General features: G+C 39.0%; 1 protein-coding gene across 5 annotated transcripts in view; it reads right to left on the bottom strand.

The window, feature by feature from the left end:
• The window catches only part of tspan9a (tetraspanin 9a), a 212,455-nt gene that overhangs the window by 89,242 nt on the left and 97,744 nt on the right, over window positions 1-25,469 (bottom strand). For 3 of the 5 annotated variants that reach the window (XM_044124469.1, XM_044124471.1, XM_044124470.1), the window contains exon 1: window positions 17,332-18,328. In XM_044124469.1, coding sequence (XP_043980404.1) covers window positions 17,332-17,697 — 366 coding nt within the window. In that variant the 5' untranslated portion in view covers window positions 17,698-18,328. Of the gene's footprint in view, window positions 1-17,331; window positions 18,329-25,469 lie in introns of those variants that run through there. The other 2 variants (XM_044124472.1, XM_044124473.1) reach the window with 1 other exon arrangement.

Below are 25,469 nucleotides of genomic sequence, written 5' to 3'. Positions count from 1 at the left end.
GAGGCGTTACTCCTGCTTCACAGATGAAAATACAGAGATCAATGCGGATTTTCATGGTCAATAAAGTTGACCACCAAAAGGTTAATATAAAAGAAACTCCAGGAGTTCAGCTGCAGCCAATGATAAGGTCTTACAGATGAAGAGCTGCAGGAGAAACATCCAGAGAAAAGCTTTGTCTGATCTGTAAAATTAAAAGTGATTTGATAAGTTGCTTGTGGAAAGGTCAATTTTTTAAATCCTTTCTTATGCAACAGCTGTTTACACTCTTTTCCAAGGTAAACTGAACCATTAGAAAAGATTTACAGACAGTTTTAAAATTAAAGTAGCAACGCTTGAAGAAAAATCTCTTCATCTTTGCAACAAATCTCAAAAAGCAAAAACACGCTGCAGGAAAAGGCAAGGCAGTCAATAAAAGATGAGCTGTGGAGGGAGGGGATTTTAAGAAAAAAAAAGTTCATTGCTGAAACAAAATGAGATTTTCCTTTATGGGGACAATTATTAAGCCCTTGATAACAAAGATGGAAGAGAGTGGAATGATGCACGGTTCTTCAAATGGGAGATAAAAGCTGTGACTTTCATAGTTTTACAAATGAATGCTTCAAGAACAACGTGGCCTGCATTTCAGGTCAATGAGTCTTTGGTTTCACTATCAAATCCCAATTATTCAGCTCCACTAGGGAACAGTTGCTGATGAATGAACCTCAGCAATAAAATACAGACACAGAACCAAGTCATGCATACGTATTCAGCCCCTTTAAGCTGACACCCGTAAATAAAAACCCAGAGCAGTGTGTAGTGTAATAGTTTAAGAATTCACCTGAGTTTAAATTCTCAGAAGTAGGGCTGGGCAATAAATCAATTTGATTGATTCATCAAATTTCCAGATTTTGCAGATTTCATTTTAGGAAAATCTGAATGTTTTTCACCAAAGCATCCCTTGAACCTCAGAGTGATGTTTGTGTTTACGGCTTCTATTTATTTTAATTCAGATCAGCTAACAACCAATAGATTAATAAATCACTTGACAATTATTTTAAAAAAATGATTAATCAATTAATTTCACTGTTTCATCCCTGAACAAAAATAGAAAAAGATCATCTTTGATCAGAGCCTCTAAAACTAAAAATCAATGGTAACCTTTTTATTTTCATTCATATCCCTGATAAAAAGTTTAAAAAGTGTCGGAGTTACAAAGTTTTGCAAGAACAAAAAACTGTATATGTGTATTTTTTTCTGTCCCTGAAGAGAAAGCCATTATTGCTACTGCATTGTTTCCCCTCCAATGGGAAAAGAGGACACAAATTACTTTTAGAAGCTTCCTCTCTCTGCAAGGATCCAGGGTTCTGATTTTCATCTAATGAACGACTGAACAAATAGATGAAGTCCAACAGCAACACCAGGTTTTTCTTCTAAAACCGAGCACAGCGTTACAGAATGTTCTTCTCCATGCATTATGAGGAGCAATGCAGAACAAGAACCTAAACTCTGCTTCGCGTACTGAGCACAGCTAATTAGGCTGGAGAGTTTGGAGCTGTCAAAAGGAAATAAGAACTTACACAGCTTATTTATGCAGTTTAACCCAACTACTGTGGAGAGCCTCTTTCTAGGAACACCTGCTTCAACTCTGAGTTAGTTCTCCAAAAGCATTTTAATTTCTGTTTACTGCCACTAATTAATGGGCATTTCAAAAACAGCAATTACTTAAAAACACATAAACGTTATAAAAGAGCCGAGAGCATCATCCTACAGCACGACAGGGGAGGAGATGAGGAGGAGAAAGTCTGATGTCAAAATAGTTTTAAAACCTGAAAGAGTTTTGACTCTTTTCTAAATGGAGCCACATGCTAACAGCCTGCAGGTCTACACATAATAAAGGGTTACGGAGGGCTGTAGGGAGAAAATGATGCTGCCCCAACAGAAATGCTGCAGTAGCACAAACTGCTAGAGGTAAAGCTGCTGCTAACTTTCTAAGGTCATTATTAGCTGTAGACTAGAGAGGCTCACACTGAGCATTGTTCACTGATTTAAAAGCAATAGGAATCATTGATATATACTTGATTGGATATTGCTTGACCATCATGTGACACACATGGGTCATTACTATGAACTGAGTCTGGCAAATCTGTGTTTGGGAAAATAACACAATCATGAAAAGAATCTGAAAAAAGGACAAAATGTTTTGCTATTTTCTGTTAACACTACAAAAATTAGATAATGTCCAAGGGAACATTATGTTTCACAGGTCATTGAGGTTTTAATTAAAAAAAGTCAGGAGTAGGTGAGTTATGCAAGCTTGACTTTGACAACCTCAACATTTAGCTACATGAGCTGCAGTTTGATGTTTTCCGCTTAATCTAAATCAAATCAAATTTTATTTGTGTATCACATTTCAGCAGCAAGGCATTTCAAAGTCTTCACATCAAATCAAACACAAACACAATGCAACATAGAATCAACAATAAAAACAACATCAAGTCAGATTCCGTCAATAAATTTATAATTGATTACGTTTCAAATAAAACTCTAAACAAGTGGGTTTTTAGTTGAGATTTAAAGGAAATCAGTGTTTCAGCTGTTTTACAGTTTTCTGGAAGTTTGTTCCAGATTTTTGGTGCATAGATGCTGAATGCTGCTTCTCCTCGTTTGGTTCTGGTTCTGGGGATGCAGAGCAGAACCAGAACCAGAACATGAGAGGTTCTGGAAGGTTGATACAACAGCAGCAGATCTTTAATGTATTGTGGTGACAAACCATTCAGTGATTTATAAATTAACAGTATTTTAAAGTCTATTCTACTCTGACAGATCATCAGTAGAGCAGGTGTTTAACTTAACTAGTCATTCATTCTGCTAATTAATAATTGTAAAATAAACATCGAGTCAGGAATCATAAAACTGTGATAAACTAAATGTTCTGTCAAGATATAATAACAGTCATAATTAATATGTAAGAAACACATTTTTATAATCAGTTAATGCATCTCTTCCATAAAAACTATGCCAATCGTTTCATAAAATGCAAGTAAAACCTTTGAAAGAGTGAAAAAAATAGATATAATTTCATTTCAAAATAATCCACCACTTTATGATGGTCACTTAAAATCACAATATTATACAATAGACAAAATGACAAAAAATTCAGAGCTACGAATATTTTAGGAAACTATAAACCTGTTTTTACTGGGTTTTTTTTATTTATTTTTTAACAAAATATTAAGAACATCTGAGTTAGCATGAGAACTAAATGTTCAGGAATCCAGATGACAAAGATTATGTCATTAACTTGATCTACAAATTGCTAAGAGAGTCGCACAAAGGCTCCAACATGAAGCAGTTTTAAAGGATCCAATTTTAAATTCTTGACGGCAAAAAGGATTCAGTAAAGAGCGGAGTGAGTGCTTCTTTCTTTGTTTTGGTGAGTGCTTGTATGATCCTCTCAGGCTAAATGCTGTGTGCACTCCAGCATAGTAACACTGGGAATTATCTCAATCTAACATATGCCAGAAATCATGCCTGTAACATTGTGCAAAACTGCACGCTTATTAAAAAATGTCTCTGAAACAGAAAACATGGGAGTGCAGAGATGCTGTAATCCTTTTTGTGGAAACCTAATAGTAAAATCCCATCATAAATCTCATGAATACTGATTCATTAACCTGAGAATTCACGTCAACTTTCTGAAATAGATCAAGTCACATGAGGGAAAGAAAGATGTGATGTTGTGCAGACCAGGAATGAGACCTGAGAGTGGTGGTGAGTCACCTCCCAGGGAGCTGTCACCAAGCATCAGTGTATTCACCTCTCCTGCTGCGGGGAAGAGGTCCCTGCGCCGCATCCCCACTTCATGCTTCGCTTCTCCCAGCCCAAGAAAAGGACAGCGCTCCATGTTCTGCCAGCCTGTCCTCTCAGAAGGGGACTCGGAGGAAAATATGGCCAACTCCATCTGTGCTGCTTTGCATATGAACCGTGGTTAAGGTGGAGAGTGCAACGCGGTGGAGATCTAAACCATGATGGCTTTGAAACAGAAGGGGCATTAATGGGCTGACCCCAAATATGGCGGCCGGCGTTTCATTCGCTGATATGAGAACTGGATGGAGAGCGTTTATGACAACACACACACACACACACACACACACACGCACACACACAGGTCTGTTAATAATTACTCTAATTCAGTATGATGAATAAGACCATTCACTGAATGCTTTGATGACCCCATCATAAACTTCTCAGCTCAGACTCAGTCTGCCCACTCCAGCCTCCACCTGGACTCCATCTTTTTGTTCCATGGACCCCATTACTGAGCTTTAACAGAAGAAAATGGGAGATTTGAGCAGAAATATTAACTGCTGACGAGTAATGCAAATGACAGAGAGAGTAAAGGGGGCTTTTGCACAATTTTCTCACTTTATTTGGTGCTAAATTCATATTTTCCACATTAGCAAAAGTATAAAAATAGAAATACATATATAATTGAATGAATGCATTAATACTAATTTCCATGCACTTTAAGATTTCCAGAAAATCCTTTTTCTGAATAAATTAAAGCAGAAGTTTTAACTTGATTTTAAGATGGTGTGGCTGCATGCCAGCAGCTAATGCATATAAAATGAACTGGATGGGGCAAAGGTTAATTAATGTGTTTTTCAGGTAAAATCCTTTGTGTTTAAATAAATTACATTTAGGAGATGGAAATTTATGCAAATCACACGACCAACCTAAAAACTGCTCAACATGAACAGCCTTAAAACACATTTACACAGATTAATACTTCAAGTATCAGTGAGTAACTGGAACAAGACAAGAGATTCACATAACATATATCTATTTAAACCAAATGAGGCTTATTTTAACATGTTTCATTTAACATCATGAATTTTATCAAATGACAAAATCTATTTACAGACGTCTTTTAAGTCTCTAAACCTTTTTGTTTTTTAAGAAGTGCTTTAACTCAAATACCTTTTCACTTTTCTCAGACATTTTCAACAATTCTGAAAGGTTTTTATTTCAACTACCAAAATAAAAATATATGAATTTGCTTTTTAACTACTTTAATAGCTTTTTCAAACCTTACTCTGCAGAAATTAAACATTTTTTAATATTTAAGCTTTTGATTGTATCCATTGTTTTAACAAACTACAAAACTGAAAACGGTCTGATGCTTCTTTACAGAAATGTCCATTTACAATAGGGGTTGAACGACTACATATTTTTTAAGGTCGACTACATCATGATAATAGTCGAGTCGATGTCGACTAGTCGCGGTGACGTCATAGTGACGTAAGCGCAAAAACCCTTCACAACTACTTGGAGGCTTTATCAGCTATTTTCACGGCAAATATTATCAGCACAGGCTGTCACCACCGGCAATCACATGACTGAAATGTAAAAACTCGCGAGACGTCCTAGAGTCGACTAATTGGTTCAACCCCTATTGTACAATTAAAATGTCTCTTGTGTGTGAGACTGTTTCAAAAAGTGTAAAATACAGTAAATTCAAGGTGAATTCAGTCCTTCAGCTGTTTCTCAGCTAACAACACACATGTACAGTCTGCTAGTGTAACCAGGTTCTGCTTCACTCCACTGTACCGGGCCGGCCCAACTAACCCCTCGACTGCGTTGTGTAGATTTTTTAATGAAGACGAGGAGTTTCTGGGTGAACAGACAGTTTATTTCCTGAACAAGAACATATCAAGGGTTCAAATCGTTGCAACGGCTCAGCTTCACTCAGCACACTCGTGCAGCTTTCACAGACTGGCACTGATTACAGGGGCCAGCAACATGTAACCAGCCACACCGAGAGAGGGGGCGCTATTTCCCCATTGCACTAATAAATATAAAGCAAGTGGAATTCTACAACTTAAACCTAAACACTGTTACACTAGCATTAGCATTAATTAGTCTCCAGAAAAATGTCCAGTTTTCTATGCAATACTAATCAGAGGTTGCAACTCACTAATTCACTCTCGATGCAACAACTTATAAACATATATGCATTAAAATACATTTTTACTGACCTGTGATATAAAGATGACACACATTCAGTTTGTTCTTCTTCTGTGTGCCCAACCTTCTCTGTACCACTATAGACAGCGCCCCCCAGAGGTAGTATGGGGAATCACACCAAATAACTGAAATAACACTAAAGAACTTATTACAATAAGAAATTAAGAATAGAGAAAGGAAAAATAATGTTATTATTTCTATTTTTATACTTTGTGTTTTCATTCCTTATGACAGCTTGTTTTCATCCCTCTACATGACAAATATTAAACATTTTCTCAGGGGTCTGACTGCATATTTACTTACACTTTTAGGTTTGGAGAATATTCTGAAGACCTGTTATTTTTCATCCACTGCCCAATTATGCACCCCTTTGTGTTGATCCTTCACAGTCTCAGCAAATACACTAAAGTTTGTTGGCTTTCTGCAACAACGTGAAAAAATTCAAGATATGAGAATACGTTTGTACAATTTTTGACAACTCTACCAGAATGAGCTGGATTACAGCTGTCAGATGGTTTCTAACACTCTGATCAGAGACATCCCTCTGTGTCCCAGATACTGGAGGCTGGATTTCCTTGTTTTTCTTTTAAAACAACACTTCAGGCTACTGGGCTAATTTCTATTTCAGGATGCATAACGCCCTAGAAAAAAACTAAACAAAAAAACAAGCAGATACAGAAAAGAAATTCTTTAACGTCAAGAAATACAGCTTGTAATTGAAAATGGTGTTAAAAAAAAAGTAATAACTAATTGCCTTTCCTGTTTGATAAGATGCTGCAAAGCCAAAAAGGCTCAGCTGCTATAAAGAAGAAATAATGTCTATTACTGTTCCACCGCCTGTCAGTCAGTTATCAGTGGATCGCAGCAGTGAAGGAGCCCGACTCCTGACTGCATCTCCCTCTTCAGGGAGAATATGGGAGCCAGGTGAGCACCTCATGCACATCAAATAAGACTCAGGATCAGATTGGATCAGACGTAACGAGAGCGCCACAACAACTCGACTTAATGAAGATCTGGGTCTCACTTGGAAAACACACACAAAAAGCCATCTGCTTCAGAACACAACAAACAGCTCAATGCATGTGCTGACGCTTTGAATTCCTGAACCATATACTGCAAAGGAGGCTGCTCCATTAAAAAATAACGGTGAAGCTTTTTAAGACAATCCTCCACTTGGAAAGCTGCAATATGCTGATTTCATGATGCGACAGTAATCTGTGACGGTTCGGCTCAATAAATCAATGCACACAGTAAAGTTTAGGGCATAAGCGCGGCGCCCATTTGTCATCCCTAACAATGTGCAGAATAGAACTTCCTGCTGGAGCCGTGTCCTGAGCTCATTACGATTCAGAGAGTGAATGCCTGAGTCCCTGACCCAAATTCAACATGGCACGTTAAAATATACATATTCAAAGTCAATCTGTTCAGAGTTTGTTTCTCTGTTTTCCTCTGTCCATCTGTTTGTCTGCATCTCTGCTGCCTTACATGGCTCCTGATCATCGCCGGCTCTTTAAAGATCGTTTAGAGATGAGAAGAAGCTGCCAGATGCCGTGTGGGATGCTAGAGCGGCTTTATGGTGGGAGAAGAAGTAGGCCCCACTGAATCAACTAAAGTAGCAGCCCTGGGAAAATTTCTCCCGCAGTCAGTTATTGACATACCTCAGCATACAGCTTATGATTTCAGGAGCATTTAGGTGAAGACCCAGAGCACTAAAGATCATCTCTAATGGACTTTTAGCAGTTAAATAAGAATTGGAGTCAGCCAAAAAAGAATATCTTCACTGCTGCTTTAGATCGAATTCCAATATTGAAAATTGGAATCAGCATATATAGAAACATACAAATGTTACAAATAAAGAGAGAGATTATTTTTTTCTCATTAAAGTTTTCCTCTTTAAGGTCAGACTGCTCTTTTAAATTCAATTCAGAAATACTTTATTGATCCAAAGGGAAATTAAATGTTTTTTCAGCTCATAATATCTTCACCTTCCTAAAAAATGGCCTAAGCTTTTATTTTGTTGCCAAAAGTGTTTTTGTCAAAAAAAGAAAACAAACAAAACAAAAAACACTTTTGGCAAAAAAATATTATTTTAGGAAGGTGAAGATGTCTAGTTTTGTAAGCTAGATAGTAACTAAATTTAATATACTAAAGGCCAGAATAATGAGTTAAAAAACAAAAGATTTTTTTTAAAATCTCTGTTCAATTTCAGAGTTTTAAACACATCTTCTCAGTATTTGTTAGATTTTTATTTGAAACTTTGAGTTGGATTTCCTTCCACAATCATTTTCTGAAATTTTACCCTTTTACCTGGTTGAAACGGATCAAGATTGTGGGACAAGGAACCATAAAGCTGTGATGGCTGAACTTTTCCATGCTGATGTTAACTGATGTTGAGAGTTACACCTAAATCAGAAGTTTATGATTCCATCCATTTAGTCAATTTGGAAATAAAACAATTCTGCTTGTTCTTTCTGACTGACAACAGAACAGGTTTCTTCTGATTTAATGTCAAGAGTAAAAATAGATTAGACTTCTTTTTCTACAGCATATGTAAATATGTGTACACATGAGCATACACACTTTTCCCTTTCCCCTTTGAAGACATGTTTAATTTGATCCTCAGAAAATGAACAAAATAATTCTCCCAGCCGGCGAAAAGAGTTTTAAGATGAAGAACAACTGGGAAACACTGGCTTTGTTGTAATTTGCCTTCAGCTGATGGAAAAGATGCTGACTTGTTGTTCCAGCAAGCTGCTGGAACATTTCACATTAACACTTTGCACGGATTCCTGAAGCAGAAAAGGGTGATCACAGACACCACAGTAGTTTACAGTCACTGCGGCAGAAAGAAGCTGAAAATTATTTTATTTTCCAACAATGCTCTCCTGATTGCCAACTGATCTGCTCCAAGATCCTGGATAAACTGTTTTCTGAACCAAACATGAAAACACAAAGTGGATTTTTTTCTGCATTACCAAAAAAGGCAAAACACGATAACATATATAATGTGTCTGTTTCTGAATGGCAGCAGCAGCCTGTGCTCTGATAATGAAGCCCAGTGTGTCTGTGATGCTGCTAAGCCAAATACCCTTAATTCCACACTGCATTAAGAATCCAACCTCTTTCCAAACTGAATTTCATTTTGAAATATAACTGCATTTTTACCCAAGAAGCAGGAAGAATGTGTTTGTTTTTTAACATTTTTTGTCTTCATAGCCATCAACATTTAATAAAACCTTTCACTTACGAAATGCTCAAAAGCATTGATTCTCAAACTGTGATACAAATACAACAGATTGTACTGTGGCGCTAACAAGCAAAGGAAGATGAGAATTTGTTAACAGAAGTGACGACACTGAACCAAGAAAAACCGTTGCGATTCATTTACGTCTGCAGTCAGAAACTGGATGTGAAAATAACACCAAGCCAACCTGAACCATGTTAGAACATGTTACATGCTTGAGAGTGTTTGCATGTGCTAATTAGTAGCCTACTAGCACCACAAGCTAATAGCAACAACACAAGTCTCAGAATTTGATCCAGCTAAACACTTGAACTTAATGAGACACAAACTGCCAGAAGTGCAAACAAACCGTAAAAAACTGCAGCTGTCACTCTGTCTTCAGTGTCGAGCAGCCATATTGGATTTTGTGGTAGAGGTGGTTGAGTAAAGCTGAAGGAGGCTTTCCTGATTGTTTTTGCAGTTTTACCACAGATCTAAATGATCTTTGTGGTCAATGACTAAAGGTCCTTTACTGATTGATATTCCTTTGTACCAGTTTAGTTTAATTAACACAATACAGTTGACCCCCGGTATTTATGGGGTTAGGAACTATAGCCGCCCACAAGTAGCTAAACGTATTGAACACTTGGGACTTCCTCTAAAACAGTTAAAGCTCCACATATACTCTGATATGCATTAAAGGGTGTTGAGGAGGGTGTCTTAATATTCCCTTCATCACGGTTTGATCATTTTAAATGAGTATTATTTATTAGCACATTTAATCCATAGTATAACTAAAAATTGTCCTCTAATATATTGGCAACTTCAAATTGAAACTTTACTAATGTAAGCCTGCAGATAAAAGATTTAACAGACAGCAGATTGATTTTGGAGTAATGCTCAAACAACATAAAGTTGCAGTATATTATATTTGTTTGCAAAAAACAAAAAAGAGTGAGAATGATCACTGCAATCTTTTTAATTACACTACTCAACCACTCCACCACAGCAGAAAATGTTTAAATCACAGCTTTAAAACTTCATATTTCTTTACCTTTTGTTGAGAGTGAGTCTGGAAGTCAAACACTATCCAGCTGCTCTGTAGCTGAGCATGTTCACACTGTAACAGAGCAGCGTTGAAAATCCTAATTCCCCTGCAAAAAGCACCACCTACCAGAGGCATCTGAGGGTAAAATGCACCGTCAGTTCTCCTGCTCTATTACCTCGATCCCCAGGCGTGAACCACGGCGTCTCCAAACACCAACTGATCTGCAACAAGAGCTAATGAGCTCAGAGGCGCTGCACAACACGGGCTGCAAATCGAAGCAGCCGGAGAGAAGACATGTAAATTAAGAGAATCTCCCAAATGATCCAGTGGACAAAAGGAGGCGTATGGAAATATTTGCCAAGCTGGTCAGACACTCTGAATCACAGCTCAGTAATTCAGAAGGAAAACTAATTATAAAATTTTATTCTAAAACAAATAATCATGATGATGTTTTAGGAGACAGCTACTGAAAATGTTAAGGGCCAGAATAAATATTAGGGCTTGAATTTATTGTGATTAATCGTTTATTGAAATAATCATTGACTAATTTATTAACCAATAGCTGCTCATTTCCTGAAAGAACAATATATTCAGAGCAGTACTTTAGCCAAAATAAATACGTTTTGCATTTAAGACAACAAAAACCTTTATAAATCTGTTCTACCCAGTTTTGCATTCACCCAGTTAAAGCTCTGTAAAAAAAAAACAACATTTTCTACTAAGCACCTTTTGTCATCCAATTATTAATAAAAAATAATCAGCAGATCAGCTCTTCACTGTTAAGTCAGAAGTTTGCATTAACTAATGCTAAGTTGAGCAGAATGGACTGAAGGATGGAGATGGATCCTTTTCTGGAAACGGTCAAGTGTTCACTGAAAAAACACTTTTATTGCATTTTATGAAGTAAAATGTTTATTTTCTAATTTTTAAAAAAATAGAAAAAAATACTTTCTTTGCATTTTATGAAGTAAAATGTTTATTTTCTAATTTTTAAAAAAATAGAAAAAAATACTTTCTTTCCATTTTATGTATTTCTAATATTGCATAAAAATGGTTTAAGTGGTTAAAAAAATCTGGCAATATTTTTATCCAATTAATTGATTAATCATCAGAAAAAATGGTAGAATAATTTGTTACTAATATAACTGTCAACATTTACATCATTTACATTCAAAAGATATGTAATAATAAATATGAATCAGTCACTCATGAGCTCTATAGCTTCATGATAGTTTAAATTATTCAGCAGAAGTGAAGCTGTGAGTCGACAGTTATTGATTCAAACTGACTGCATATCTGCTAAAAGTTCTTTAGCTGGAGTTACTTTCATCATGATTCTGAATGCACTGATTTACCTGTTACAGTTTCACCTGGCAGTGAGTGATTCAGCTCAGGTGTTGTTGTTTCTTAAAAAACCCAAGAAAAAAGCCCTTTGCACCCAGATCACACCAGTGAGCCATTAAAGTTGACTGAAATGTTTGTGGAGAGTGAAAAACAACCAAATTGCTTCAGCCTGAAACCCGGGGGTGTTCCACCCTGACAGGGAAGCAGAGGAGCAGCTTGTGTGAAACTTTCACAAAACCACACACAGACCTTCACACATTCATCCCCAAACTCACTAAAACCACCTTAATTATGTGAGTATCACTCTGCCACATCAAAGCATACATACGTTTGACATTTTAGAGTCAAATTCAGTGTTTGAATCAATAGGAAAAATAAATTTTCTTGGACTAAATCCTGCAGCAATCCCTTAAGTAAGCACAGGAATTCACGAATGCTAAACACATCTGCTTTTTCCTGCTGCAACAAAGGAGATGCTTTGATTGTACCCCTCTTGTATTACTAGGACAAGACTGCTGAACCGACACTTTCCTCTTTAATATGAATATCAAGTGAGCTTCTGATATGGCAGGATAATGGCACAGCTGGGGCAGAGCCATTAGCCTGCTGCACAACTAATCTCCAACAAAGAACAAGAGTTTGTGGGTAATTTTATGAGACACTTGGTAGCAAAATTTTTAAGCACAGTTTTGGAGCCCTCTTAAATTTTTAAAAAAAGCCAAAGTAAAAGATAAATAGTTGTAAAAACATTGTTATTCCACAGTAAACTGAACTCTGAACCAGGGAGCTCAGAATGAAAGCAGTACTGAGAAAGCACTACACAATAGGAAAATGAAATCCTTGCTCCCAGCAAGAACACCAGTGCTGATATGCTCCTGAGGCTAACAGCAGCAGGACTGAACATCAATGGCCCTATCAGGCAGCTCCAACAGACACTATTAACACGCGCTTAGAGGCGAGCACAGCAGGTCTTCGTCCCCACTCAACCACATTATTTGTCACACCACAAAGGCATTTTGCTTTGATGATGTAGGCTTTAGCATTGAGCTGTCCTAAGGAGCTGTGCTCTCAATCCCCAGCCGCACAACCAAGTAGCGCTCTAATCTGGCCCAAACTACCCCCTGCAGCTCAGACTCTCCTAATTCCTCATAAGAAAGAGGAGCCAGATGGTCACGGACAACTGCTGCTGGGGCTGAAGATCAGCACATGTACAGCAATGCCTCGAGTGCCTGCTACTGTTTACCTCCAGGTTGTTAGTGTAAGCATCCGTAAATGTGTGGGTGGTAAACATGCTGTGTGTGCCCAGCGAGTGTGCTTGTCCATGTGTGCACCGTCAGTGTCTGGTTACTGCTGTGGATCGTTCCTTCGTCCGTCTCTGATCTCGAGACGACAGTACGTTAGGAGGAACTGCTCTCTACCAGCTTCGGTAACCTTGTGATTTCTGAAGTGCCAAAGGTAGAACAGCACGAACTCCCAAGAGTGTCAAGATACAACATACCTCCCGCCCTCCTCCCTTCATCCGAGGCGACCTATCATGACCCCCAACTGTGGAGTGATCTCATTACTCAAAGCGCCACTAACCCGGACACTGACCCCAAAGTTTGAATTTTTAGAAGTCCGTAAGCAGCTACAGATAATCGTGTTGATGGCGAGACACCGTATTATTTGGTGCTGGTTAAAGCCATCAGTGTAGCGACCAAACAATCAGAGTGGACACTTCTGGAGTAACTGTAGGGCTGGTCAATAAATCAATAACTATATATATCATGATAGACATGTGATCAATATCAATAGATAGATAAATCTTTATTGTCATTGTCTCAAGAACAACAAAATTTAAAATAGATAATAGATAATAAGTTCAATAGAATATTCAATCATTTCACTGAACTCTGAATCAGAACTGCACAGCATTCTGGGGGATGTAGGCAGAGGAAATGCTTTCGTCGCTCAATCTCTCACGGCTAGCTAGGCACAGGTGGCATCAACTTGCTCACTTTTTGGTTACCTAGCAACAACTTGCTGAGTAACTGGCGCAGCAGCAGTTTCATGTTTTGCCTCCGTGCCTCATAACTGCTTCAAAATGAAAAACAACGACACAGAGAGAACGGAGAAAATGAGTAGAACAGCTCAAGAGGAAACTGCAGTTAAAACAGGAAAGGTGATGTCACCAATTTGGCAGTTTTTCAGATATTTACAACAAAAAAGTAATCAATAATTATCGATATTGACTGATATTGTGCTACATTTTTCAGCCATGTCACCCAGATCAAAATAAACAAACATTCTTTAAGAATCTTTCTGAAGACCAACGAGCTAAATGAAAGTTGCAGACCACCGGCCATGACGCCTAATGTCTGTTCTGCCTGTTAGTAGTGGTGAGGCTTCAACGCTAAAAATCATTAAGCACAAACTGAGCCTGGAAAGAGTTTAAGTAAAAGCCTCCCGGCAGATTTCAAGAGACCGGCTCTTAAGGAAAAGTAAATCTCAATGTCAGTTTAATGGTTGGAAAAAGATAAAGTTGTCTTTGCTGATCCACATGGAGCCATGCCTGCAGGTATGCTGCTACCGACACAGAGCGTCTTTACGTTCCCATTGAGTCCTGATGCCAGCGTACACTAATGTTGTTCCTAACTTGGTCTTTCTTCTTTGTCCTGGCAGGTTTTCAGTGCCAACACCATCTGTGTTTGTCTGTGTCTCTTTCCTGTCCTCTTAACCTCCAGACGGCTGAGGCAGATGGCAGCTACTGAGCCGGGCTCTACTGTTAAAAGGTAGTTTTCCTCTCTGCTGTCTCCCTGCACCAAACATCTGAATGTTAGTTATGTTGTCAGCATGACATAATTGACTATAAATAATTTACAAATTTATAAGTTTAAATAAGATATTTGCCAAAGGTAAGAGGATTTTGATTTGAGTTTTCAGTAAAATAAAAAAAGAAACACACCTAATAAATCTTAATCGATCATCTAACAGCCTAAAAAACTCATCTCTAAAGCTAACAGCAGCCGCCATGAGACCAAAGCACTCAATTTGAACTTATTGAGATGAGAAAGATGGTAGGTCAATATGTGCAATAAAGAATCTATCATAAGCTGAGTTTTATGACCTTCTGACTCATTTAAACAGACACTGACGTCGTTTCAGACACTGAAGAGCCTCTGACTCATTTTTACGTCTTTGACAATCACTCTTGATTCTTCCTCTGTGGACAGGATTACGATATGAAAAGAAGACATGCTCTTTATGAGCCCAATATGATTATATTTAGTGGCATTTTTATTGTACAAAAAGAGCTCTTAAAGAACACAACTTGAACAGAAATATTTCAGATTGTTAATTGGTTTCTTCTTAACAACAGAGAAAGATAATATATTGTGCACTTCTGCCTCAAAGATCACTTTAGTGAGCAATGTGGTTGAGCTCTGGAGGGAAATCTGATTTTTCACTATAAACATCCAGGATTATGAAACAACGGGAACCAAATCATGCCACAGTTTGACCAGCAGGGTGAGCAGGTGGTCAACAGCCAGACCACCAGAGCAGCTGGGATGTTTTTGTCTGCATCAAGCTTACAAGATTTTGTTTTCTTTGTTTGACCTAAATGAAGCAGAGGAGGAAGTAGATATTTTTTTGTTGCAGCTAACTCCAAACAGACTTAAAAACTGCAGTGCAATTAAACCATCATGTGTAAAACGAGTGAATCTGACTGATTATGAGGAGATAAATATGATTTCTGTGGTCATAATGTAGCTCCTTAATTCAAAACCTTCTAGTGACAAGTATTTGGAGAAATTGGATAGCTACTGACTGTGGGCATCAAAATAATAATGCTGGTCAGAACTGGTATTTGTTACAGTGCTGTCAGATTGTTGTATTTGTTCCATTGCTGTCAGATTGTTGTATTTGTTACAGTGCTGGTCAGATTGTTGTATTTGTTCCATTGCTGTCAGATTGTTGTATTTGTTACAGTGCTGTCAGATTGTTGTATTTGTTACAATGCTGTCAGATTGTTGTATTTGTTACAGTGCTGTCAGATTGTTGTATTTGTTACAATGCTGTCAGATTGTTGTAGCCTGGTTATTCCCTTCCTAAACTCGATTCTCATCTCTCTTCAGTCCTCCGTCTGGGATTTCCTCCACTGGGTTCAATTTCTCTGGTAGATTTTTGACCAGGCTAATCAGCAAACAGAAGGATAAGTTGTGAATGATGATGCTGATTTTCTGCAATGTCTTAGAGTTGTAGTGTGCCTTTAGTTTTAGTTTTAGTAATTGCAGCAGAGGAAGTGACCAGAGCCCTTCCGTCCATGTTGGCCACGCCTCCAATGTTGAATTAACATCAACAGCTGCCAAGTTCAGATCGGCACTTCTCTCTTCACAATGGAGGATGGTTGTTTACAGTGCAGGCAATTTCCAATGACTTGAACTGGAGCATTACATTTGAGTTAGCAACTTTGTTAGCAGCAATCATTTATCAATAGAAGAGAGTCCAGACCCTCCTTACACAGCAAAGAGTAGAACAAGAGGACAATGTTTTACAAGTCTAACAATGTTTTGAAGTGAAATTTATCTCCGGAAGAATTAATAACCACTACACTTTTAAATCCCTCCATAGGGTGCTGGTTCATTAGGTCTCCCAGTCACTGATCTCAGGCAACATTTCTCCAGATTTTTTCCTACTCATATTAAAAAATATCTTCAAATTCTCACATTTAAGCTGAATACTTTGATTCTATTGTGTTATGAGGTCAAACTTTTAAACTTTTGATTTTGCATATTTCTAAATTTCCTTAATGGTAATGGACATAACTTTCATGAGCTACGAAAAGGAAAGATCTATACTGACAGAGTCATTTTGTGTGTGTGTGTGTGTGTGTGTGGGTGTGTGTGTGTGTGTGTGTGTGTCACACTGGGCAGTCCACAGGCTCACGCCACCCTGCGCCCCAGTGACCAGGACTCCCAGCTCAGCGACACGACCGCCTGGCTTGATTGACTCCTTCATGTTGGGATGTTTTTAATGCTTCATGCTTCACTGCATCCACACAAAAGACTTACCCTCATAAGCTATAAGCCTTATAATCCATCTCGTAATCACTGAAGGGATGCCCATTTTCATGATAAATGCCCATGCATGGCTACCCACGGCTCAGCCTGCCGCATCCTGAGTGCAATCTATGGGTGAGTAAACTGGGTACGCTCAGATTTATTACTATCATCACTGTAAACGCAACAGGAAAATCAGATACTGCGTTGTAATCATTACACTTTCAGGGTTTTATTACAATTCTCAGTTTCATCTGAGTGTATTTACAGCTGACAATAAAAAAAGACACAGATTCAATAACATGAAACTACTGCTGAGGAACTTCCCGATATGTTAGCTCTGAATCCCATCCAAAGTAGTGACCCAGATCACCCCCACCAGCCCCACAGAATACAAAAGAAGACCTGGTGTGTTGCCACTGACTCTGTCATTGCGTCCAGGAATAGCAGCTTGCACAGAATGGAACAAGCATAAACACCCTGATGTAATTAGAAACGCGTGATTGCCCTGACAGCCAGCGTTTTGTCATACAGTAATGTTTCCCCGGATTCATAATTCATTCACACATTGAGTTTTCAGGTTTCTGATCCAGATCCTCCAACCCCCATGAAGTGGATCGATACGAGCCAGCATGCCAAGACAAACATGAGGAAAATGATGAGCCACTTACCCAGAAGATGAGGTTGAAGATGAACATCAGATACTTCAAGCAGCACAAACAGCCTCTCGCCATGTTGCACTTCTTGAACTCTAGAAGGAACACAAAGGATAGGTCCAGGTAAAAGACTACGTATTTGCTGCCTTTGGGTGAGCTGTACTTGTTGGTCTTGTCCGCGGCACCGGTGTCGGCTGCCGCTCCGGCTGGGCCCTGCTGTGCGTTTTTGCGTGGCCCCGTGGAGCCGTAGAAAGCGCCGGCAGTGAAGCCGCGGCCGCCGAACGGCCGACCAGACGTGGAGGCTTGAGGAAAATCAGAATCCCGGCTATCTACTGATGGACTACGGTGAATGGCTGACTCCTCACTGCTGGACTTCTCCATGCTCTAGAGCGCCTGCTGCTGCTGCTGCTGCTGCTGCTGATGCACAGTCTAACATAGTCCCAGAGATAAGACAGAACTACTTGCCCTTCAAATCTCCACTGCTTCACAGTTTAGAATAAAAGAAAAAAAGACAAAGGCACCCAACTACATCCACCTTCCTGTGGTCTCCTGCAGAAGTGAGTCGGATGGAGCAGCAGAGGCACTTTGGGGGCAGGTTCACAGTAAGAGTCCTCTGCCTTCCTGTGATAATCCTGGAGCAAGCAGTGCAGCGGCTCCTGTTTGCCTTATGACAGGACTGGATTCTGAGAACTTGCAGCTCTCCCTGCTGTAATATCACTCTCCTCCTGCTCTGCTCATTGATGTGCTTGGCTCCTCCACTGGGACTGAGACCCGAGTGAGTCTCAGCTGCTGACCGGGTAACTTTTCTCCTGCTCCTGCTCCTCTCTCTGCTGCCCTTCTCCTGCTCAGTCCTCCTCTCCTGTACATGTGCGGATGCGCTCTCCCTTCACGCTCCCTGTCTGGTGAAGCATTGTGCGCTCAGCGGCTCAGTCCTCTGCGCTGCCTGTGCTCTGCTCCCCCAGTAGCAGCGCTCTGGCTGATGTGCTATTATCGGCAGACGCAACTAACGGGCATCCCCTATCATCCACCAAGAGCTCTGCCCTCCTCCCCCAGGAGTCTCTCTCTCTCTCTCCCTCTCTCGCTCGGCCCCTCCCCACTGCAGACCAGAGAACCAATGCAGCGGCAGGAAGACCGGAGCTCCTCCTCTTCACTCCCAGTGTCTTTATTAAGCACATCTCTGTTCCTTTGACTATACATGTTCAACTATTTTCCTTCTATCAGGGGATTCAGGGGTCAGAGATGAGATCAGCAAAATGAAACAAACACTTGGCTGAAAAAGCTGAAGTATTTGTCCAGGAGATGAGCAGAGTTTAGTCTGAAGGACGGAGGGTCAGGGGGCATTGGGTCATTTCATTCCAGCAGAAGATTCTGCAGATGCGACTTTGGTGTCTCACATTACACCAAAATTCTTTAAATTGTTTTTTCAGAAGTTTAAATGCCTCAACAATTTATAGGGATGAACATATCCACTGTTTTCACTACCAATACAGATTCAAATATCTCAGGTTTAGTACTGGCCAATTCCACTAACCCAGAACAGCTCATTTAAATACACCAACAGCTTCACAGGCCTGATCAAACAAAGACTGTTTTTAACTGTGAATATTCTTTGTATGATCTGTCAAAATAATAAAAAAGGTTGACTTTCTTGAACCTGATTGAAAATGTCCTTTCTCCCCATTTTACCTTTAAACATTTCCGAACCTCTCTGGTTCTGCTGTTACTGGTGGATTTTGCATTTCTGGGACTTCAGGCATCATGTTTGCTCCTAACTTCTGAAATCTCATAAACTCGATCCCATTTTGTGAGTCTCTGTTTCATCGTGGCCTCATTGGGAAACCTTCTGAGTTGCTGTGAAAAACAACATTTCAGCCAGAGCTTTAATTTAATTCAGATTTTTATTAAATTCTCCTGTCATTCTGAGTACAGAGGTATTCCTCAAGGTCATAGTTTTGCATTTGTGGTCTGCTGTCATGGTATTCACAGGTCACCTGAAGAGGGAGTAACAAGTTACATTTACTCATTTGAGTACCTTTAAAAAAAAATTAAAAAAAACTTTTAGGAGTAAAATTACAACCAGCTCCGTCAGGAATGTCCTGGCGGTCCAAACACCAGCCTTCTACACTATTATACTATCATTTATAATATTCTGGTTGTCTAATGATCATTATCTGTAATATGCAATAATTATTCACCGATCCACTATTATGATCTGTATTGTTTTATCTCCAGGTATTGGAGATAATGTGTCTGATTTATGAGGGCAGATTTATTCCGTTTATTTCTACTCTTTTCTGAGCGACGTCATTCTTTATTATTTATTTTACATTATTTGTAGAATTCTTAATAATTAGGCTTCCTGAGTCATTTAAAAAAAGATTAGTTGTAGCTTATTTTTACATGTTAAAAAATGTGAATAAAGAAGTCAATCTTTCATTTTAGTTTATATTTTACATCAGCTGTTAGCTATTGGTTTATTTAAATGAGCTTTATTGGTGCAGAGTAACCACATAAATGAGTAATTCAATACATCTATATCTGCATTTTTAAAAAAGAAACGTTTTAAATCCTTATCAGAGTCTATCGGACGATATTAAACCACATATATCGGTATCAGACGTGAAAAAAGTGAATTAGTGCGTCCCCAATTTGAGTTCAACATATCTACCTTACCGATGTTTCACCTTTTGAATTGAATTATGAAAATACATCAATTTATGGATGATATTCCTGCACCTATACAACAACCTAGTACCACAGAGAATCTTTGCACTAAGAAAACTTTAACAAAAGACTTTCATTGCAGGATGTTGTACAGAAGCAGCAGCCATTGTTGGTGTTCAGTATCGTCTCCTTTCAGCTGAGTGGTGCCGGTCCAGCCTACAGGCAGAGAGGAAAAGCTTTAACCCAGCCGTCCGGAAAGTAAATCCAGGAATATTCTGCTGAGAGAGAGAGAGCAGCTCAGCAGGCCTGCTTGTGTTTCACCATTAGAAAGAGAAAAACTCCCTTCAGGATGCATGAATTATGGTTGATGATGCAACATCTGCTCTTCTCCACCACATCCTATTTAACCACCAAGGCTGAGATTTAAAAGAAATGGCCTAAAAAGCCACTAAAAATTATCTCTAATAGGCTGAACTCACTCACACATCAGGTCTTAATGACCTTTTGCTCAAATGTGACAACAATCAGACTTCTGCGTGAACGGTTTATATCCCATAATGAACAAAGAAGAACGTAGGCATCACTCAGCAACAATCTGCTTACCGAAGTAATAAGAGACACCGCTGCCGTCACAAGACCATAACAAGACAGGATGTTAATAAAAAACACAGTACAGCTAAATGGAACATTGACTACGACCTCCATAGAGAGTCTGTTTGGATTTATAGTTGGATAAAGTAAAAGTCAGATAAAATGCAACATGACCACATGACCATGCAGAGGCTCTGAAAACTATCGGCTGCGTATCAGATGTCGCGCCACTAATGGAAGCACAAATTGGATTTTTGTAGAGGTGTAAAGATTAGAATTGGGCCGTTCAGACTGAAGTGAAAAAGTGTGAATATTATAGCCTTATTTACAGAGTAGCAGTTCATTGGAATATAAAGATTGTACTTTAATCTGCTATACATTAAAAACTCATTACCTTCAGAACAGTATTAAACTTTTCACCTGACTTCCCAAACAACCAACTTTATATCAAATAAATAAAAGAAATAGGAATAATTGTGATGAGGAGAAATAGGTAAAACTTTCCATTATTAAAAAGACTTTTTACCTGTCAGAAAAATAAAATAGTACTGGTTTTTAAACTGCTTTGTTTTAAAAACTATTGTATAACTTAAAACTATTAACAGAGTAGCTATCAGTCACCAACTGAGTCCTGCTGTCCAGGTTTCTGGGGCATTTAATCAAATGTTGACTACATTTAAATGTCATAATTAAAAACAATTAAAGACAAGTTTAAAACAACAACAGTATTTATTTGTGCTGCACATGTAACAGCAGTTGATAGGAGAAATGGATGGTTTGGTTGTTCTTGTGCTTTTACTTCACTCTGGGATAATCTGGGGTATTTGGCTCAGTTTGGTGGAGAGAATGCTAAAACATTCACACTTAATTGATTTGGTTCACCCTCACATGCAATGCATGGTTACATCAACTGACTGGGATGCTATCAGCATGAGCTGAACCAGCGTTGGAGACGGATGCACTGACCCTGGCTGAGGAATGGAAAGGGTTTTTAGTTTCCACAGTAAGTCATTCGTTGTGTCCTTTCTTCGGTTTCCTCTCAGTTTATGTTCCGTCTTGAGTTCTTTCAAACCCGTCCAAGCAAAACGGACAATCCATGGAAAAAAAACTCTGGTCCATTTAAAGCAAACCCAACAGGATTAAGGTTTCCTTCTTCTACTCTTGTCTTTTTTCCCTTTCCCACCTCCATGCACAGGGCAGCATGTCAAATTACAATAACCCTGTCATACCCTATTGAAATTCAGACTGAAGTGACAAGATTTTCATTATTGTACCTGCTGATCGCCAATCAGAGCAGCTCAAAGAAAACTCGGCTCTCTGGACGTCTGATTGGCGCATCGTTAGTTCTGGGACTTCACAGAACTGACTGTGTATCAGAACATTTGAACACATAAAAATATGTAAGATTACAAAAGTGCAATGATTGAAAGAAAAGAAAATACAGAAAACACCCAGAGTCGTCTAAAGGTGGCAGAGAAGACAAAGCCATGAATACACTCATGAATCTGTTATCTGTCAGGTGAACAAGAAAGTCAGTTTAGCTTGTTAATCTGTCCAACGCTTTTCCAATTAATCTGAGTAATGGACTCTCCTTGTTAGCAGCTAACAGATCATTGAGCCAAATCAGTGAGAGTCGACTTCAAAGTGCTTTAGCATGAATGACGAACAGAGTATTTAAAAGTGATATAAATCAGACAGCAGCTTGTTGTTGCTCTATACTCCACCATCCTATCATTTAAAGAAAATTGGTTCTAGTTGTTTTCTTTCTATTTTTGGGATGAAAAAAGGATCTGAAACATTCAAACAAACATTTTCTGGAAACCCCAGTAAAGATGTCTGGTGGCGTTCTTTTCCTCTAAATCATCTCATGCACCATTTTCTTCTTCTCACTGCAGAACCTTTCTGATGGGTTCAGGCATGGAAACAGATTTCTACCAGAGTTCATGATGATTGATAACATCTAAGATGGTTTCCAGGATCTTTACAGGAGAAACAGGCCCAGAACCTCACAGCTTCACTGCTTTGCTTCATGCTTTTCCACATATTCTGCATAATGTCATCTTCCTAAAACAATGGTCTGTCATTTGTTGCCAAATGATGAATTAAGCTACAAAAGACAGGAAGTCTCAGATTGTTTAAAATGTGAGAATATGCTATGGAGATGTTTTATTAAATGAGAAAAAGCTGAGACTTTAATGTTGTTGAACTGGTGAAAACCCAGCCAGTGAGTTCAGTCTGTCTCTGAACATAGAACTGGATTTTATCAGGAAGCCTGAAGAGCAGATCCACATGGACATGTCTGTCCCCGCAGAGTGACAGGACTTTACACTGCTGCAGACAGCTGAGAGGAGAAAAATACAGAAAGTAGATGGTACTAGAACAGAAACAGTGGACAGACAGAAGAGTTCAGAAAAACATGGAAAATCTGTGCAAAAGCAGCAGAACAGTCCACAAAGCCGGGGCTTAGAGGATTGGGAGTCGGCTGGGATGAGACTGCACAGAAATATTCTACCTGGAGCTGAGCAATTCTAGCAGCTTTTTAAGCAAATGTATGGGAATGTAAAGAGATTAGAACCCAAAGGGAACTGGGACTCCTGAGAAGCAATTTCAACAATGCTTGATGGAAGGTAGGGGGATGAAAACACTTAACCCTGAAGATATGACCACATAAAAGAGCACTACAGAGATGTGAGTGTTCAGTGTGAAGTGCTTGTGAACTTCATTGCTATTAAATCATGGTCGTTCTGAGTGCATGTTTCTAGATAATAAAGAGGTTCCAGTCTGAGCAGACAGGTGGATTTATTTGATTAAAATATTGCTATCTGCTTGGAGTTTACATTCACTCGAGGTGATTTTAGGTTTTTCCAAAACAGAGTTAAACATGTTTGCTAAATTACTTTTGACATAGTGAAACTCTGAAACATTTCACAGTAAAAACCTCCAGCATGGATGGAAGGACTGTCTCCATTCATCTCACATGTGGCTCATGCTACTTTGCAACTTTGACTTTCTGTTTATTAGAGTCATGCAACATCAACGTCTGATAAAATTACACTTTGCTTAGACTCTAATTCACTCCAAACCAGTTCTTATTTGCAACATTTTAAAAGTTTGATCAAAATTGGAAGGAAATGAGGGAAGTTTGGGTCTCTGTTTGGCTGCAACCCGATAACAGAAGATGATGGATGGGTTACTGTTCCACTGTCCTGTAACATCTGGATGAAATTCTGCTCCGACACACCTGGATCAGATAAACGGTTAATGACCAGATCTTTGCAAAACTTGTACTTCAGCCTTTTGATTCAGGTGTGCTGCATACTGAAGATGCATGACTGTAACGCTGGAGGACTGGAGTTTCAGATCCAGCCCCAGGCCATGAGTGTCTGCAGAGATCTGCACATGACCCATCGTTTGATTCAGGCCTGTTCAACCAGGATCGCAGCAAAGCATGTGGGATAGCGGCCCCTGGACACCGGGGCCCTGGGGGCTCTGAAGGTGGGGGTGCTTTTACAATTCCAGTCACATTCCTCCATTCACACACTGATTTACAGATCAGTGAGGTTCGGTCGCTTGCCTCTGCATACGGCTACAGGAAGCTGGAAGTTAAGCTTCCACCACCAAGATGCAAGAGAAACGCTCTTCCCTTCTGCACTTCAGCCCCTAATTATGACTGAAATATGCATATGTAGACATAAAGTTTTTATAAGGTCAAGGCAAAATGACGCCTCAGAGTGACAAAAAGATGATCTGTTCAGGATTTAATGGTGTGACTGAACGCTCCGTTCTGGTCAGACTAAAATTACAACACATCTAGGATTTATTACAGATTATTGTGGAGGATTCAGGGCAACTCTTCTTCTTTGCAAACATTCCTTATTTTCTGGGAACAGTTCACATCAGGTAATGAGAGCATAAATAAGGTTCACCAGCAACAAAAACTTCAACGCAGTGGGGAATAAGACTGAAGTCGTGTCTCTGTTGAGCTGCAGAGACGACAGACTTTTCTTAAGCGTTGCCCCCTGACTTGTTTCCCAGAGTTTAGGTTTCTGTCTGGATGTTTTCCTTCTTTAAGACGCGACAGTGATTGACACCACTAAAAAATACATAATGTTTGTTACGTCAGAACTACATCTAGTTGAAAAGGCTACTGTATTTTTTTATGTCAGTCATATTATAGATGCTGGAGTTGTTTTTATTGAGGCGGTTCTGCTGCAGGAGAAACTGAACAGAGACGTGCTATCGACTGGCCGAGCAGGAGAGAGAAATGAACAAGTTATGCTTTTCATCACTTTATCTTTTCAGTTATGACCACAGATTGCTCCAGACTTATCAGCTGGAACTGAACTACAAAAAACTGAAGTCACAATAATAACAATGTTTCATTTAGTATCTTATTAAAAAACAAAACAACACACTTTGTTAATCTAAAAAAAATCTATGGGTATAAAAATTGGATTATTAGACACAAATTCACATTTGAGTGTGTAGTACCTTAAACATTTTATGATTCTTAAACTTTTCCACATCCATAATGTTGAAGTAAGTATGACGGTTTTTAAGAGGATTTTACGAGTTGAATAGAAGGTTATTCAAGTTTCTACTTTAAGATTTTAAAGTAGGAGGAAAATAATGCACTGCTGACAAAATCTACTTGAAAAAAATTATCTGGAAGGTGCGGCATACATTTATGTTCGCCTCCTATACCTGGGTAGATTTCAGAAGATGTGAGCCTGGAGAGGAGATTGACACTCACAGAATGGCCTAGTCAAAGTCACTCTTCATTAAAGATAAAGCCAAGCTTCTTCTTGAAAAGAAGGAGGAAGTCTGACTGACTCCAGGATCTATCAGGCAGAGATTTAAAGAGGAGTAGCAAAAGCAAATGAGGCGGATTAGCAAAT

Source organism: Gambusia affinis, linkage group LG08 (assembly GCF_019740435.1).
Source record: "Gambusia affinis linkage group LG08, SWU_Gaff_1.0, whole genome shotgun sequence".
Lineage (NCBI taxonomy): Eukaryota > Metazoa > Chordata > Actinopteri > Cyprinodontiformes > Poeciliidae > Gambusia > Gambusia affinis.
Note: the sequence above shows the minus strand (reverse complement) of the source record. Positions and strands in the feature narration are given on the sequence as shown.